This window comes from Malania oleifera, chromosome 13 (genome assembly GCF_029873635.1).
Source record: "Malania oleifera isolate guangnan ecotype guangnan chromosome 13, ASM2987363v1, whole genome shotgun sequence".
Classification (NCBI taxonomy): domain Eukaryota; kingdom Viridiplantae; phylum Streptophyta; class Magnoliopsida; order Santalales; family Ximeniaceae; genus Malania; species Malania oleifera.
Window position 1 is genome coordinate 10,533,182 of NC_080429.1, and position 19,954 is coordinate 10,553,135.

Below are 19,954 nucleotides of genomic sequence, written 5' to 3' on the forward strand. Positions count from 1 at the left end.
GAGGGTTTGGTGTTGGGCATCTATTAAATTCATCTCTAGGCGTAAAAGCACAGGTATAATGGAAGGAGAATAAGCAACCCCTTCTCTTAAGTTGTTCTGGGGGCCCCACACAGCCAGCCAACTGATACCTTAATATTCAACCAAATCATGAAACGCAGTCGAGCTAATAGCAGCCAATACTGATGCTGCAGGATTTTAGCTGAAAATTGAGTGGCAAGGTTATGGGAAGAACGCACAATGCTCCATTTGGCTGTGGAGAACTTGCAATAGAAGAGACCCATCCCGCGGAATCAGATTCCATCTATAGGGTACATACTGAAAAAACACAAGGTTTAGCCCAAACACATGAGACCCCTGCCTTTTTGCACGGGTACAGAATTATAAGGATACAGAACTTAATACAAATCCCCACTTTAACAAATCTCCAACCAAACTGATATAGATGTAACCTTGCCTTGAGGTAGATTAGCATTGCATGCAACATGGTAACTGGAATATATATATATATATATATATATATATATATATATATATATATATATAGGCAGCCCATCAAAACAGAAATTTATTGGGAAAATATCAGACATCTAAATTATAAAAATAAAATAAAATAAAATCCTCTACGACTGGGGAGAGGATTCAATTTGATCAACCAAAAATATGTCCTGAGAATATAATGCAACCAATGTCCAAGTAATCCCAAAATTGCGCATAAAATCATTTGCTAAAAAAATTGTTACAAAAACAGAACATTTCTCCTGACTGCAAATTACCATCTCAAGTAGCTACAGTCTTCAAGGCCTGGCTTCTATAATTTCTTCAAGCTACCAAAACCTTCACTTTCATTGTTTGGGCAAATATACAGTTCTCAGAGGGTGAAAGGAGCTAGCTCAACTTTAAGTTTACAGTTCATCAAAGGTCCATGAAAATAGAGCTAGAAAGTTCCACCTTACATGCAATGCTCTGGAAAGCAAAAAATCATGGCAAAAAAATAAGTGTCTTTAGTCGTTGATAGAAGGGGAAAAAAATGAAAATTGAATCCTACAGATTCCAATCATGTTGGGCATTAGAAACTGGAACTCTACTGCCACAAAATGATGCTTTTAATCATAAAATAAAAAAGAAAAAGGTTCTATACCTTTCTTTTCTTTCCACTCATTCTCTCATCAACCAGATAAAGCAAGAGGAAGGAAATGATAAGGCAGTTGAATATCCAAAGATTCCATCCCTTCATTTTGTACTAATGGTTTGTTATCAGTTTATCACTAATGAGACTTACACTCAGAAGTCATGGAAAAGCATGATAGCATCATCAAGCTTCAGAAGGGATGATCCCAACAGTACCCTGATCTCTGTCAATCGCTTATGTCTTTTCTCCTGTAGCTCAGTGCGCGAGTCTTTTGGAAGCTGTAAAAGCTGGCACAAGTTTCAAAGCACATGATTGGTTGATAGTTATCACAATGACAACAGCAAGGTAAAGAAATTGTCAGTCAATTCTTTTATTTTTTGGAGCAAGAAAAAACTCCATTAAGAATAAGGGAAAGCAATACAAATGGAGAATAAGGCATCCTCCCAGGGAAAACAATACAAAACCTTAAAAAACAAACACAGCAAAAAAACAAAAAAGCTATAAAAATAAAAATAAAAATTCCAATCCTGCTTAATGATGGGCAAAGACACTACCCTAGAGGCTCCAAATTCTAAAGACCACAAGGCCAAAAATACCAGTGTCTAGGTTAGTGCACAAGCTGACAATGAACATTGAAGATAACACTACTGTAAAGTGCCTTCCATGCCTCAGCACCTCTCCACTTACTTTATGTTGCTTGTTCCCATCCCTCTTCTTGGAGACTGAAATGAAGAAGTTACTTCATGTCCGTTTATGTCCACTTATTTTTTGTTACTTTATGTGGCTTTTTCTGTGGGGTGAATCTAAAGAAGCTCCACCTAGTGAGCTACTGGGAGGCATGTACTCTTATCAAGTAGGTGGGCTGGGTATTAGAAGGTTCCAGGGATTTTAATAAGGCTTTGATGGCTAATATGTGGATTAGCGGCTGAGGTGCCACAGGTGTGAGTGGATGAAATCATGAATCAATTGGGGTGGTGTGGATGCTTGAGAAAAGAGGAGGAAAACGAAAGTAGATCATTCTCCTCACCATCTTTTTATTGCTCTCTGCACAGCTGCAAGTGTGGATGTCTTCACGAAGAGTATTTGGATTATGGATGACCAAAAAGCTCACAGAAAGGGGGAGGGAACTTTTCTTTTTTCTTCCTTTGCACGGTAAGTAGCTAGGAATATTATCTTGACATGAGAACCCAAGGATGAGATTTTAAGAGGGAGAACAGGAGTTAAAATTTACAAAAAAAAAAGAGGCTTCTCTGCATAAAAACAGGGAAAGGTTGCGTACACTGATGATCCTACCCCTACAATCGCAAAGTGGGGCGATTGTTGTGGCCTGAGGACGCCTTTTAAGAGACCTCCAGCAATTTTATATTGCCCACTCCTATGATAAGGGAGGTGTGGGACAGACTTATGACATTGCTCTTGCACACTAACTAATGCTAGAGACAGTAAGCAGGCTATTCCATTTCTGGTTTAAGCGTTGCAAAAGCAGGAATATGTGAATGAGGCATGGGCTTCGACTCCCTTTTGTGTTCTTTGGTGCATTTTGCAAGAAAGAAATAAGAGAGTGTTTAGAGGGAAGAGTCATCTACCAGTTAAAGGGGGTTTTGGGCCTTTTATTTTCTAGGGTCAAGCAGAATAATCCTTGTGGCTTTTGTGGGAAAATATGCATAACTTCTTCTAAGCATAGTGTCAAGGACGTGGAGATTTCAAAGGCCGAAAGGAATCACCTTTACCAAGATCTGCCCAAAATATCAAGGAGTCACGCCCATGCAGCAGCTAGACTACACCAAGTCCAGCCCAATCGTACTCATCCTTATCCAAGAAAATACTCAAATGTCTAACCCAGTGGTCAAGTCTCACAGCTAAAACGCCCTTGAAACAACTAAAGTCATCACTGAAGAACCCAAATTTGAGTATTACGGGAGATAAACTCACATTCCTCTAGCACTGAGGGTAACTCTCATCCCCACTACATGAACCTCTTGTTAGCATACCCATTGCTAACCACCCGTTAATTGAGACTAAGGGAAGATAAAAGATTAACACCCCTTGATAATCCAACTGGATCTAGAATGACACTGCTAACAAGATAGCCAACGGCCAAGGAGGGCAGACAACAAACCTCTGGGCTGATATTATCATGTAATCTCATTCCCAAATGGATCGTCCATCAAGCTTACACGAAAGCCTAAGGCACGCCCTCGAGGATGTCAAGAGCCTACCTCTAAGCACTCCTCAAGATGCTCAGTTAGTACCCAATAGGATACCAAGGGAGGTAGGCCGTTCCCCTGGTATCCCCCCAAAAGTACTATCTCTACAGTGTTCCTGTTTAGACATGAGTAACCACCAAGGATCTAATGATCATCTTAGGTTCGAGACACCACCATCAGTACTATCCAGACCAAACACAATATCACAATTACATATAGGAACCATCCCCATGACATCTGCATAGTTGTATCTAGGTTAACCAACATTCCCTTCAAGTCAAAATCATATACCAGAACCATGTGTCTGGGTCACAAAACTCTAAAGACCTTGACACATAGCTTCATCTCCAATGATATACATGGAGATGCTCCATGTATATCATTCATATAGATGATCAAGCTACCTCCCCTCCCCCTTTTTTTCAGCTGCTTAAAAGCACAACAAATGCCATTACTAAAAAAGAAAATAAAAATAAAATTTTAAGTAAATACAAGTGGAGAACAAAAAAGAATATGGCGAACATGATGTACTCTTAGAGGTTTGATTTAATTATTGTTTATTGTTTTATAAAAGTGCAATGTGCCGAAAGAAAGAGGATGTGATTAAAGGGTAGGGTCTTCTGCCAGTTACTTAAAGGGGGTGTTGAGCCTTTTGTTTTTTGGGGTCAAAGAAAATACTAGTCCTTTTGTTAGTTTCGTGGGAGAAATATGCACTTCTTCTTCTCCATGTATGCCATTCATGTAGATGGGCAGCTCTCCCCCTACCACCCCCTCTTTCTTTTGCCACCTAAAAGCACTACAAACACCATCACTCAGAAATGAAAGTAAAAAACAAAAATTTATGTAAGTGGAAAACCACAAAAATATGGAGAAAATGTTGAATGCTTTGTGGTTTGATTTAATTATTGTTTACTGTTTTTATAAAATTGTACTTTAAGTACCAAAACAAATTGCAGATTGAAGACTTTGTTAAGTAGGATAGCTAACAAATCAATTTACTCTAATATAAAATAATTTTATTTTATTCAAGGGTCTAGGATATTATTTAGCATTTTCCATTTTCATTAACTTTCTATATTTTCCCACTTTTGAACAAGTTTTCATTTAAGCTATGAAATTGGTACCAATTCCTCTAAAAATTTAATCTACATAAACTAATGATACAACAAGTAATATTAGTTGCTTGTGACTTGTTTGCTTATTTTTTTGGTTTTTTTTTTATTTTTTTTTTAAAGTTTGTGTGTGTCTTTTTTTTTTAGGAAGATACCTTATCCTCCTTGATTATGTTTTTGTAAGTATATTTCTTTTAATGTTGATTGATGATAGTGGAAGCGGAGTGAGATCTAAACTAGAACTTTGGAGAGTCACATTACAGTCTAAAGAGTTTAGGATAAGTAGGAATAAGACAGAATATATGAAATATAATTTCAGTAATGTAAGGAGTAACAACTAGTCGGCAAGGATTCATATCATAGTTACTGTGGGGGGCAGTAGAAGGGGTAGGGGTGGACCTAAAATAACTTGAGAAGAGATAATAAGGATTTAATATCCTTAAATCTATCAAAAGAAATGGTTCATGATTGCATAAATCAGCGGAAAAGGATTCATATAGCCAACCCCACTTAGTGGGATTAAGGCTTGGTTTTGTTGTTGTTGTTGTAATGTAAGGAGTAACAATAGAGAGAAGATTAAACTAGATAATTAGGAGATTAATAGAATTGATATATTTAGATATTTTGGATCTATTATGCAAGCTAAAAGAGAAATTCTAGATATAATGCATAGAATTAAGATAGGTCGGTTACAATGGAAATGCTTGGGTGATAACAGAATTATATGGTTAACTAATTTATTTAATACAATTGTAAAAACTAAAATGTCAGATGAATGGAGGAAAAACACTTTAATACCTATATACAAAAATAAAGGAGATATTCAAAATTGTAATAACTATCGTGGAATTAAACTTATGAGTCATACGATGAAACTATGGGAAAGAGTAGTTGAACAAAGATTAAGGTTAGAAACAAAGATCTTAGAAAATCAATTTGGTTTTATGCTTGGAAGATCTACAACAGAAGTTATTTATCTTTTAAGAAGATTAATGGAAAAGTTTAGGGAAAAGAAGAGGGACTTGCATATGATATTTATTGACCCTAAGAAAGCATATGATAGGATACCTAGAGAAGTTCTATGGTGGGTTTTAGAAAAAAAAGGTGTATGTTGTAGGTATACCGATATCATTAAGGATATGTACGATGGAGTAATGACTAGTGTAAGGATTATAGATGGAGAAACTAGAGAATTTCCAATTACCATAGGTGTACATCAAGGATCTGCTTTGAGTCCTTATCTTTTTGCTTTAGTGATGGACCAATTGACTAAAAGTATTCAAAAGGAGGTTCTATGGTGTATGTTATTTGCAGATGATATTATATTAATTGACGAAACTAGGGACGGAGTAGAGGTTGAGTTAGAATTATGGAGAGAAGCTTTGGAATCTAGAAACTTCAGGATAAGTAGAAATAAAACATAATATATGAAATGTAATTTTAGTAATGATAGGAGGAATATTGGAGACAAAGTTAAACTTGATGATGAAGAAATAAATAGCACTTGTAGATTTCGATACCTTGGATCTATTATGCAAGCTGAAGGAGAAATTGAAGATGATGTAATGCACAGAATTAAAGCAGGTTGGGTAAAATAGAGAAGTGCTTCAAGTGTGCTATGTGATCGTAGAATACCCTTAAAATTGAAAAGGAAGCTTTATAGGATAGCTATAAGACCAACTATGCTATATGGATCGGAATGTTGGGCAACGAAAAAACATAATATCCAAAAAGTAAAAGTTGCCGAGATGAGAATGCTTAGATGGATGAGTGGTATAACATTGAAAGATGAATTAAGGAATGAACATATTCATGATAAGTTGGGTGTAGCTCCTATAGAATATAAGATAAGAGAGGGACAACTCAGATGGTATGGACACTTGCAACGTAGGCCTTATAGTGCACCTGTGAGGAAGAGTGACTTAGTGACTGTGGAGGGCAATAGAAGGGGTAGGGGTAGACCTAAAATAACTTAGGAGGAGATAGTGAGTAAGGATTTAATATCCTTAAATATATCAAAAGAAATGATCCATGATCGCATAAATTAGCGAAAAATGATTCATATAGCCGACCCCACTTAGTGGGACTAAGGCTTGGTTTTGTTGTTGTTATTGGTTAAAATGGAACAGTGCGTCAAGTATGTTGTGTGATCATAGAATATCCTAAAAATTAAAAGGAAAGTTTTATAAGACGGCTATAAGGTCAGCTCTGCTTTATGGTTTAGAATGTTGGGCAACTAATGTGTACAAAAAATGAAAGTTGTTGAGATGTGTATGTTAAGGTGCATGAGTGGTTTAACATTAAAAGATAAAGATAAAGTAATGAGTATATACACAAGAATACAAATATAGCACTGGTTAAAAACAAGATAAGGGAGTGACGACTTAAATGGTTTGGGAATTTGAAACGCAGGCTTAGTAGAGTACCTATGAGGAGGAGTGAGTTAGTTATTGTTTCTAGCATGAAAAAGGATAAGGGTACGCCTAAAAGAACTTGGAATGAGGTAGTGAGGAAGGATTTAATAGCCCTTAATTTAATAAAGGAAATCGCTCTAAATCGAGTAAATTGGCAAAAAAGGATTCAGGTAACTGACCCCGCCTAGTGGGACTTAAGGCTTCTTGTCGTTGTTGTATATTTCTTTTTAATGAATCCATGCATACACTAATCAACACTAAAGTATTTTCTTCTTCCTTTTCTTTCTCCTTTGGCAAGTCAATGAAAGAAATACAAATACTAGGAAAACAAGACACCATGTAAATGCTTTATATCAAATGAGCCAGCCAGGCATTAATTCAATTATTAAATGAGACTATTATCTTCAATTACAATAATATTATTTTTTTGTTAGGATTATTATAAATACTATTATGTTATTTGAAACACTAAGTGCAATTTGAAGATCCCTTCCATATTCTTTCCCACGAGGCATTGCCTTTTTGTAATCCTAGACCCTGCCCTATCAATTTGATCCATCTTTAGCAGTGTGACAAAAACCCACTCCATCCTGATCTCCACAAGAAACATGTTTTATGAGCTTCTTCCAAATGTAAACTCAACTATTTAAAGTCAAATTAAATAATCAATTTTCAGAAAATAATTTGGCAAGGAAAAAACTAAGAGAAAAGTAGAAAACAGATAATAACTCATCAAAAGAAAAAAGGATCACAAGTGACTAATATTGCACATTTTACGAACCTCCTTTTCTTTTTCAACTTCATAAGCTACTCTTTTTCTCAAATTTAAGGCAGCATGGTACATCTCATCTAGAACATGTTCCCAAAGAGTGCGCTTATTCACTTTCCATAACACAATCTGTGATTGTCTAGATCCATGTACAAGTACTTTCTGCAAGATGGAAGAATATATTCACAACTCATCCAGGGAAAAAAATTAATAACTAAAAATTAAAAAGCATTAATTGGAAGCTCAAAACCAACAATACTTCAACTTGGTAAAGTATCATATAAAAACTTGGGAAAGATTATCCCCCATTACGTAGCTCTGGCTGACTGACAAGGAAAATTATTCTATTATGTAATTTTGATGTTTGTGTATTTTAAACACACACGTGTATGTAATGCAAACACCACCACCCCAAAAAAAATAAATAAATAAAAACACACACACACAAACTGCTATTATAAGCCAGCCCCCTCTGTACCAAGTGGTGCCCACTGCTCGCAAGGGACCACAGAAAGTGACATCTACTCTTGGATTGAATTGATCAAATTTGGAACCCATTCTATTTGTATCATGGACGGACCCAGCCAAAGTAGTAAAAGTTCATGGTTTTAAAAAAAAAAAAATGAGACAGAAATTTTTAAAAATACTAACATTCGCTGCTTTGATTAGGCTCCACATCTATATTGAATGAACTACAAATTTAATCAGCTAGTAGGAATATTGGTTCAACTTTCAATGCAACAACATACGTTTCTCAATGGAAACATCTTTTTGTGATCCCATTTGGGCTCAAAAAAAATATTTACCATAAAAGTTATGTAATTTTTTTTTTACAATAAAAAGTTGTCACGTAATATAAAAATAAAAAAGAACCATTTATCAACAAAAGATGAATTACACATATTAGTTCTAACCAAGGCATGAATAAGAATGACATTAGAAATAATTACTTGGAAATTGAAGGGAATAAATGAAAGAATCCAGAAAATGGTTCTGATAGCATTTTTAAGGGAATGAAAACCCAATTTTGTTTGTTTGCAGGAAACAAAATTAGGGTCAAATGATAGGCGAGATCAAAGCGCTCTGAGGCCGTGTGGGGAAGCAAGCAGTTGATTGGTGTAGTTTAGAGGCACTAGATGTAACAGGGCATAATGTTAATGAGGGAAAGAGATGTGATTCAAAATCAGGATTAAATTTTGGGAGTGTGCAGTCTATGTTAAGTTCTGTTGTGAGTATAGCATAGTATTGGATGGATCTTCTGTTAGGTTTATGGAAGTGGAAGGAGCTGCTGTGAGATTCTCTTTCTAAGGAGCTGAGTTTGGGGACACAGACGGCTGATGCTTGGTGCAAGCCTAGCAGAGGACTTCATTCTGGTCCTGCAACCAGGCGAGAAGCAGTGTGAAAGTCTCTGTGTTGACATCAAGGATTTTGCAGACTTCCTGCGCTCTATATTAGCTGTTCATCTTATCAATCTTTTATTTGTTACTAATTACTACAATTATTTAGGGTCACTCCTCTGTTATTGTTGTGTTAGTAAGCAGGAGTTAGCTTGTGGGTTAGTAAGGGTATTATGGCCATTGTTATGTATTTGGCATATATCATAGAGAGACCTATCATCGCAATTAGGTCTTCCAATTTACCCAACTCTTCAACATGGTATCAGAGCATGGTTCCACCCAAATTCCAACAGCCACCATCAACTGAAGACTAAAACCCTAAATCCCCTGCATGTCTACCATCATAGGAGAATTTCCAGCACCAGCGTAGGCCTGAAAACCAACCAGCAGCAGCTGGAAGCCACAGCAGTCGGTGGAAATCCCCGGACAAACACTGCAAGTCTATCTCACAAGACATGTTTGTTCACCGTTGCATGACGAAAAGGAACTTCTCATCGTCTCCTTTCTTTGCAACAGCTTGCACCATGCAAGGGTGGCCTCCCATTAGACAAAGGGGATCAAAAAAAGACATCTATAATGCCTTAGTCTCCCTCAAGAATTCCTTTTCAAGAATGACTTGGAAATCATCCAATGGCACAGTTGTGAAATTCACCTGTCCTACCCACTGTCCAAGCTTCACAATCACTTGCTTGGCTACTCCAATGTAGGCTGAGTCGCGGATTTAACTGCTTTCATAGGACATGAATCCCTTTCTAAGGTCAAGTTGAGTCCCTGCTCTTCTGCCTGCAAAACAAAATTATGGGTAGTCCCAATATCAACCATAGCACAGGTGCTCTTCCCATTGATTAGTAGATCCACAAACATTAACCCTTTAGCATGAGTAACTTTTGGTTCTTTCATCTACCTCTTCAATGCATAGAGTAACGGCATTGTGCCCATCTTCCTCCTCATCCTCATCATCTTGCAGTGCTCCCTTCACAATGGAAGCTTTTAAGGCATGATTGTTTGTGAGGGCACTCGCCAATTTTGTGAAGATCTCGACATAAGAAGCATGTCATTTTACCCATACCATTGGGTGTTGAATGATCAAAAGAACAAAACTTCTTTTGAAGTTGATATCTTGGTGTCTGCTCCCCGACTTTTGGGTTTGCCCTTCTTGAAAGACTTTTCATTATTTCCACCCACGCCATTCTCCTTGGACATTGTGGAACTCTCTCAAGTGTAGTCAGCCAAGCAATCTGTGGTAGCCTAGGGGGTAGGCAAGTCTTAAACTCTCTATCAGAGAAGTTCTATCCTTTCCCACAGTTTCAAGCCCTCGAGAAAATAGAACTTGCCTTTCTCTAACATGTCCCGAATATACAACATCAAAGCAAAAAACCATTCCACATACTCCTTGATTGAACTTTGGTACTAAAGGTCTCTCAGTTTACGTCGAGCATTGTACTCAACATTCTCAAGAAAGAATTAGGCCTTGAACTCTCTCTTCAAGTTTGCCCAACAATCAACTACATAGTGTTCATTCTCAATTTCATCATACTTGGCACGCCACCACAACTTAGCATCACTAATTAAGTATATAGTTCCCATGGATACTTTCACCTGTTCTGAGTTGATCCTTTGTTAGGATTCCTAAATCAATTGAGATATGTAATTAATCTATAAACATCCCGATGAATTCTATTTAAGGTTAGGATTATTTAACATTGGGATTTTTATTTAATGTGTTAGGATTCCCAAATCAATTGGGATTGAGTCCATTCATAGCCTTTGGCTAATTTGGAGGCAGATCCCCTCGAAGTGATCAAACCTTATTTTCTCTTACTATTTTCCCTGCTTAAAATTTCCCCAATTTCTCCACAATAAACCCTAGGGTAAGTCATTTGGTATCAGAGCTAGCATACTCGTGGATGTCATTAACCCGCCAACAGAAGCAAGATCTTGGAATTCTTGATCTTAACTCATATGAAATGGCCTCAGAAAATTAAACAAAGTATGAAATAGAAGCTAGGCTAAAGGCTAAACTTAGTAATATGTTTGAGTTTCAATTTGGAGAGATCCAGGCATCGCTCTCTAAACTACTCATTCATCATCCCACAAAAAGCGAGAAGATGATGCCTCTACATTAGCTAATCGTAGAGAGCAATCGTACGCACATGAAGGAGGTTACCAAAGAGATCGTGGTTGTGGTCCTTCTCATATGAAGGTGGAATTTGCTCGGGTGAGATAGTGATGATCCTACCAATTGGGTTTCCAGGGCTAAAAAATACATTCGCTTTCACCGCGCTCCAGAAACATCTAAAGTTGAGATTGTTTCTATTAGTCTAGATGGCAATGCTATTCAATGGTACGACTAGTTTGAAACTTGTTATGGAATGCCTTTATAGGCAAAATTTGTTTTTGGATTACTTGTTCGTTTTGGGCCTACTAGATATGAGAATATCGATGGATAGCTTTCTAAAACACGCCAAACTAGTATTATCTTGGAGTACCAGACATGATTTGAGTGGCTATCAACAGGACTAAAGATTGGAATGAAAGCCAACTCGTCAGTACTTTTAATGAAGGTCCCCTACCTAACATTTGGTGTGAGGTCAAACTACGTTGGCAACAAACTATGAATGCTACAATTTCCTTTGCACAGTTAGAAGAAGAGAAATTAGGAGAAAAACAACATTGCTCCAACAAGACCATTAGCTAGCAGAATGTCAGTAGCACTATCACACCACCTACTCCTTGCAATCCTCTTGCCAAACGTTTGACTCAAGAGGAACTTAAAGAGAGAATGACAAGAGGCTTGTGCTGCCATTGTGATAAAAAGTGGCATAGAGGGCACCGTTGCAAAAAGGGACTACTATTGATGATTGAACCAGTGGAGTCAGAAGAGGGAGGATGACACCCCTTATTTAGATAAGGTATGAAATATGATGATAATAATTAATCTATCACCTCTTCAGTTCATGCTTTAGCTGGTTATGCTAATCCTCAAACCATGAAAAATAGTGGCTTCCTAAAACGCCAACTTATTACTATCTTAATTGATATAGGTAGCACTAACAATTTCATGGACACTAAAATTTCTAAACGGCTAGCCTATCTTGTGGAGCAATATGAAAAGTTTGATGTGAAGGCTGTAGATGAAAGGACCTTGACATGTCAAAGCAAGCATTCAAAGGTTAAGCTTACAATGCAAAACCATGGCTTGCGTGTTCATTTCTTTTCGTCGCCACTAGACGACTATGAAGTGGTTTTGGGTATTGAATGGTTAAGGATTTTAGGGTGATATAGCTTGAAATCTCTCTAAACTAGTTATGAAGTTCGCCATGAATGGTCAGAGAGTAAGTCTTAAAGGCAAATTTTGTGGTAATGCCACTATAGTTTCAATCCACTATATGGAGAAGCTTCTTAAAAAGGAGCAACATGGTTGCTTGGTACATCTTCAAGCACTAGAGTTGCAACAATCTAACCAGGATGAAGGGCTAGACTCTCTTATTTCAAAATCTTCAAAACTATTTGCAGAGCCACGGGAATTGCCACCTCAACAAACACATGATCACCGTATTCCTCTATTGCCAAGTAGTGTCCCTACTAATGTTCGTCCTTATCACTATCCCTATTTTCAAAAATCATAAATAGAAAAGTTAGTGAAAGAAATGTTAGCTGCAGCCATTATTCAACCAAGTGTCAATCTATATTCTTCTCTTGTCTTTCTAGTGAAGAAGAATGATGGCTCTTGGTCGGATGTGTGTTGATTATCGAGCACTGAACAAGAACACTGTGAAGGATAAATATCCTATCCCTATTGTGGATGAATTATTAGATGAGTTGGGAGGTGCCCAGTGCCCAGCAGTTCACCAAACTCAACTTGAGATCAGGCTATAACTAGATTCAGATACACAAGGATGACATTTAGAAGACTATGTTTAGAAATCACGAGGCCATTACAAGTTCTTGGTTATGCTTTCTGGGTTAACGAATGCACTTTGACCTGGCAAAGTCTTGTGAATGACATTTTCCGACCTTACTTACGTAAGTTTGTTCTCAAATTTTTGGATGATATCCTAATATATAGCTCATCTCTTGAAGATCATTTAGGTCATTAAATTTTTGTACTCACCACTCTTCATGAGCATCATCTGTTTGTTAAGAAATCTAAATGCAGTTTTGTTCGATCACATATGGAATACCTTGGACATATTGTTTCCCAAGAAGGTGTTTCAGTTGACCCTTCTAAAATACAAGTGATGACAGACTAGCTTAATCCACAAACAATTAATGCTGCGAGGATTTTGGGGTTAACTGGTTACTACCGCAAGTTTGTCAAGGATTATGGAAAAATTAGAGCTACACTGACTGCTTCACTAAAAAAGGATGCATTCAAATATAGTGAGGAAGCTGAACAAGCCTTTGTCAAGCTTGAGCACGCAATATCCATCACACCAATTCTTGCCCTACCAAATTTCAACAAGGTTTTCATCATTGAGTCTAATGCATCAAGAGTTGGCATTGGTGCAATTTTAATGCAAGACACACACCCTATTGCTTTACCGGTAAGGCTTTTTCTCCATCCCACATCGGCATGTCTGTTTATGACAAAGAAATGCTAGCCATAGTGCATGTAGTTACAAAGTGTAGAGACCGTATTTGATTGGTCGGAATTTCCAAATCCGAACTAATCACAAGAGTATGAAGTGTTTTTTGGAGCAGCGAATCTCTTCCATGGAACAACAAAAGTGGGTCACTAAGTTGTTGGGCTATGACTGAGATTATTACAAGAAAGGGACCGAGAATGTGGTGGCAAAGGCACTCTCATGACTTCCTGAACAAGTTGAACTTATAGTTATTTCTATACCTACATGTACTACTCTTGAACAAATTAGGAAGGAATGGTTGCAAAATCTAGAGACTAGAGGTATTATCCAAAAGCTGCAAAAAGAGCCAACTTCACCCTCATACAGCTATAAGTGTTGCTCGTACTTTTGTTGAGAATATTGTCAAGTTGCATGAAATTCCTCAGTCTATTGTCAGTGATCGTGACAAAGTCTTTACTAGCAACTTTTGGAAGGAGCTTTTCCATTTGCAAGGAACACAATTGCATATGAGCACTGCATATCATCCAATATCAAATGGACAAACTAAAGTTGTTAACAAGTGCTTGGAGAGTTATTTTCGTTGCTTTGCTAGCGACAAACTGAAGGATTGGGTGCAATGGCTCCCATGGGCGGAATAGTGGTATAATGCCACTTGTCATTCCTCCATCAAGTTGACTCCATTCGAGGTAGTTTATGGTCGAGCTCCTCCTATTCTTGCTAGGTATTCAATTGGATCATCTAGAGTTGATGATCAAGTTAACAAGGAGTTACATGATCAAGACAAAGTGCTTCAGCTCCTGAAGGAAAATCTTGTTGCAACTCAAGCTCGTATGAAACAGCAAGCTGATAAGCACCATAGTCAAAGGGAATTTAGTGCAAGATCATGTATTTCTCATGCTACAGCCCTATAGATGGATATATGTGACTGTTTGTTCTTTAATAAAGTTGTCTCCTCAATTCTACAGGCCTTGTAAGATCCTAAAACGTATAGGCACTATTGCTTATCGTCTTACCTTACCAATAGGTTCTACGGTACATCCAGTTTTTCATGTATCTTGCCTCAAAAAGAAGTTACAGGAGCAAGTCACGGTGCAGCGCCACTTGCCTGATGTTGCACCTAGGGGTGAGGTTCAAGTGTAGCCACAAGCAATTTTGGATCACCGGGAGGTCAAACAAAGAAGTTGAGACATCTTAGAAGTTTTAGTTCACTAGTCTCACTTACCATCTGAAGTTGCAATTTGGGAAACTTTGGACGAGAGATTCCCAAAGTTTATTCCTACTCAACCTTGAGGACAAGGCTGATTTGAATGAATCAAGAGTGTTAGGATTCCTAAATCAATTGGGAATTTCTATTTAATGATAGAATTCCCAAATCAATTGGGATTTCTAATTAATCTATTATGATTCCCAATGAATTTTATTTAATGCTAGTATTATTTAATGTTAGGATTTTTATTTTATGCGTTAGGATTCTCAAAACAATTGGAATTGAGTCCATTAAGGACTTGGATTGGGATATTTTACATTCCTAATAGAAGTAAGTTTCCCTACCCGATATATATGTAACCCTAAGAGGCTTTTCCATCCAAGCAATAACATAATTCATAGCCTTTGGCTAATTTGGAGGTAGATCCCCTCGAAGTGATCAAACCCTATTTTCTCTTTCTATTTTCCCTTCTTAAAATTTCCCCAATTTCTCCACGATAAAACCCTAGGGTCTTATCATCCTCATCACGCAAAAGTGCTGCTACAAGTCAAATAAGAAGCTTTCTAACTCCTTAGCATTGCGAGCACCCCCATACATTTTGGATTTTGGCTTCCTTTGTTCCTCTATACACCATAGCATTGGAGTTTCCCAAAGCAAGAACCATTAGGTTCATCTTTGCAATCAAATCCACCATCTGAGCTTGTAAAATTCCTACCGTTGCGTGGAGGTCCTCTAAAATCTCCATTGAAGAACCCTATTGATGTTTTTTGTGATCCCTCCAAAACATCAACAAGTTCAGCAAGCTTGGCCATCTTCATGGTCACACATTGTTGGTTGTATCAGCATGCACCTCTAACACTTCAATTCTCTTAGTATTGGTTAGCGTGGTCTCTTATCAATGCTTCACACAATCCGACAAGAAAGGTAACTAAATTCATGTAGCAATTAAGCTAGCTCTAATACCGTCACAGGCCGAATATTTCACACCTTGTGAAGAGCCATGCAGCACTACCTAAAGCATTCTTGCTTAACTAGTAAGCCAAAGATTACCATAGTTTACCACAAAAATTCATTCACAATAGTTGAATGAAAAGTAAACAAAAGCAGTAAGCAATTCATGAAAGCGATTAACTAGCAAGTGGTAACATTGAATCAACACAATTCATTAACACCACCTTTGTCAGCAACGTGTATTTAACGGGGAGGCAAGTAAGCTAAACATGTTTACAAAAACTAGTGAGTTTTACAAGACTGATGAACAATCACCCTGCCCTAAAGAGTTTTAGATGCTATTTTAGCTCTAGCACTAGGAAACATCAAAATGGTTGAGTCATACTCCCACTTTACACCACGACTTACATCTACTCAAAGCACAAAACCTATACTACTAGTTACACGATGGTAACACATCTCATGCACACAAGGTAATTGGTCACAAGCAAGCATAATGCCATAAACAATCTTAGCTCATGACATCAGTGCTTGCCTTCTCATTAATAAAATGCCATCCACTATCCTTGGTGGTAAAATCCTATATTCAAGTATCTTTGCAAAAGCCCCTTTGTTCTCACTTCCTCCTCGTATACTTGGTTCTTTCATCCATCAGTTAAGTCTAAAGAATGGATAAGTTGGATCCTCATACTATCAAGTGTATTTTTCTATACTACTCTTGTACTCAATAGGGATATCGATGCATATCGCCTTCTTTGATTCAACATCATATATTCTAGTTCCTTATGTTTTGTTGACCTTAATGAGTCCCTTCCTCTGCCTAGCCTTCAAGATCCTAGCCTATTATCTCTACTAAATCCTCTCGGATCTTCATTCAGTTTAAGCCATTCTCATCACTTGGATCTTCCCAATGTCCAAGTGTACACACGGCGACTCAAGGGAGGAGAGCCTCTTCTAGCTTCTACTTCTATGCCTCTAGTTCCCTCATATGATGGTCCTATTTCCCAAGATGTTGATCTTCCTATTGTTGTTCAAAAACGTAAATGCACTTGTATGCAGCATCCAATCTCTAATTTTGTTAGTATTGTCTTCTATTGCTCTTTCGAGATATATTCTTCTTTTATTGCTCTTTTGAAATATATACTAAAGCAATATCCCATTCTTAGGGGAGGGTTGCAATGGTTGAAGAGATGTGTACATTACAAGATAATGATAAGGAACTCATACCTCTTCCTCCTCGTAAGTCTGTGATTGATTGTTGTAGGATGTATACTGTGAAAGTCAATACAAATGGTCTAGGGATCATCAGAACGCCCATCTTGTTGCTAAAGGATTTGGATTATTCCAACAATAACACATTCTCCCCGGTCGCCTAACTTACCTCAATTTGTTTGTTTATCTCCTTAGCTACCAAGTGTTATTAGCCTCTACATGGTGATCTTTTGGAAGAGGTCAATATGGAACAACCACCTGAGTTTGTTGCTCACGGGGAGTCATGATTAGTGTGTTGGGTCAACAAATCCTTGTATGGTCTGTCGCAATCTCCCAAAGCATGGTTTCATTGATTGAATAAGAAATCCTTATATGGTCTAAAGCAGTCTCCAAGAGCATGGTTAGGTCAATTTAGTGTCGTAAAACTTGACTCTAGTCTTCAATGATGAGCAATATATCATTATGCTTTTTATTGTCATACAACTTCTGGTGGGGTTCTACTCATTGCATATGTGGATGATATTATGATTACTAGTTAAGATGATTGAGGAATCCAACACCTAAAGTGTTCTCCACAAACTAAATTTATGACCAAAGATTTAGGGTCATTGAAATACTTCTTGGGTATGGAAGTATCCAGATCTCATGTGAGGACTGTCTTGCTACAGTGGAAGTATGTCGAACCTTTTAGATGAGACTGGGTTGTTAGGATCCAAACCCCAATATACCTATGGATCCTAACAGCAAATTAGTGCTAGATGTGGGTATTTGTTGGCTGATCCTCAAAAATACCGAAGACTAGTTGGAAAGTTGAATTATCTCACAATCACTCAACCCCTTATATTTTTTGCAACAAGCATTGCACACAAATTTCTTGATTCGTTAGAACAAATCATCTGTATCTTGAGATACCTCAAATGTGCACATGGCAGAGATCTCATGTATCAAGATTAGGGTCACACTGATGTTCAAGGATATAGAGTTCTTTTTGTAATAGTCTTTGCTCTTTCACAAATCTTTTTCAAAGCCTGTTTCGTGATTTCTAACTAATTTTTGTGGGTTTCATACTTGACTCCCCGTCGCATCTCCAATTACACAATCTTGAGATATAATTACTAGTTCTTTTCAAAGTATAAATGCATATGCAAGTTCTCTTGCCATTCCAAATAGAAAATATTAGTTGACATGGTACAATATGCTTCTGTTTGAAGAATACATGTTGCACGTCATCATGTAACTGCATATCGAGGTCAGAATCAATTAAAAATGGCATTCTTTTAATGGTTGTTTTCCCTAAATTGATTCAACGATTCACACACATTTTCTACCGCTCAACTTTGAATTGTTAACTATGATCTGTTTAACATTTTATACAAGAACTTCATGAATTTGCGTATTTTGTACCAATATCAATAGTTCCATACTTGACTAACACTACCATATCCAAATGGGTGATCAGTTTACCATCAATGCAAAAATGTAAATAAAAATGAAGCATAAGCCGTTTACCTCCATATGCACATAATCATTCTTCCATAGTTTATGAAGAATTTTAGCCGTATCCTTCTTTTCAACAAATGTAGTATCTGAAATCTACAAGGAGATTATAGGGAAATACATTAGAGATTCCTTTTAAATTATTTATCCTATTTCTTTTAAGAGCATTTGCTCTTAGGAGAAGTTCATAGCACAAAATATATAATTATTTGGGGTATTTAATGTTCTAAAGTCATAATAAACAGGATGTCGCAAGTCAAAGCCTTCACTTGAGTAACACATAGCAAGCTAGCCTGCTAACCACCAATGTTCTAGACAAACACAACCCCGCAACCAACAATATTTCTATCAAAAAAGAAGAGATTTTATCAAGGAGGGCAAGAAGTACAACAAGGAGCATAAGAAATCCTCATTAAAAGATATAAGAACAAAAAATAAATAAATCAAAAGAAATTAAAAAGCATAGCCAGCCAATCATGTTGTATATCAGAAAAAGAAACCCCTTTGAAAAATCCTGCTGCAAAAGCCCATGAGGAGGCCAGATACAAAATCCTATTACAAAGCATAATTGGAGACATCCTCTTTCCTGTAAAAATAGAAGCATCCTACTCCAACCAAATCCCCCACAAAACTGCAAAAGTCACACATCTCCACAACGCCAACGGCCAAACCATCTTTACCCCTACCAAAACCTGAAAATGAAATAGCCAAAAAATCCTCCATTGACTCCGAACACACCCAACTCACCCCCACAACCAACAATCACATAATGAATTGACACCAAATTAAAAAAAAAAAAGCTAAATATTATAAATTTTTCACATAGTGGTACAAAGTGGTATGAGAACTTTAGATTTAGGCATCTGTTTATTTTTATTTTATTTTTAAATTCTAATTAATTTTACTTAAGAAAAAAAAAACACCCTTTTCTTTACTCTGATGATAAAATGACCTCGTAAAAGAAAGTGGACTCCAACTTTGCACATTGAAGACTCTTAGTAAAAAGTACAATCAAAAGGGAAAAGGAGAAAGAAGGCATGCGAGTGACTACCTTTCCTTGACATGCTAACACCTTTTTGGAGTCTAGACCTTAAAATCACTTTAATAAATCCTTTTGTAAGAAACCTTCTCAACAAAAGGATCTCCACAAATGGGGAAGACAGATTTTTTTTAATTACCTTTTCATGAGATCCTAACACCTTTCTACTCCAGATATGAAGACCACTTTAGAAAAACCTTTTCAAAGAAGGCTTCTCAACAGGAGTATGTCCACTTTTTAAGCTGGCTGAGGGTATTCAGTATCAACAAAGGACATTGCCAAAAAATAAGGCATCATCCTGTAGAAGCCTTTATTCCCAAAAGTTGATTATATTTCCCAAATATTATTTGATTTTATTAAATTAGGTTTCCTCAGCCCTGGTTTGTTGACTTATGTTAAGAACCTAAAGTCATGATTGATAATCCATTAGT

General features: G+C 37.1%; 1 protein-coding gene across 2 annotated transcripts in view; it reads right to left on the reverse strand.

Annotated features, from left to right (window-relative positions):
• Positions 1 to 564: 564 nt before the first annotated feature.
• LOC131146450 (uncharacterized) overlaps positions 565 to 19,954 on the reverse strand; it is a 45,786-nt gene continuing 26,396 nt past the window's right edge. The window contains exons 12-15 of one of the 2 annotated variants that reach the window (XM_058096072.1): positions 18,497 to 18,580; positions 7,644 to 7,793; positions 1,280 to 1,416; positions 565 to 963 (exon numbers count right to left, since the gene is read on the reverse strand). In XM_058096072.1, the coding sequence (XP_057952055.1) occupies positions 1,282 to 1,416; positions 7,644 to 7,793; positions 18,497 to 18,580 (369 nt within the window). In that variant the 3' untranslated portion in view covers positions 565 to 963; positions 1,280 to 1,281. Of the gene's footprint in view, positions 1,417 to 7,643; positions 7,794 to 18,496; positions 18,581 to 19,954 lie in introns of both variants that reach the window. The other variant, XM_058096073.1, reaches the window with a different exon arrangement.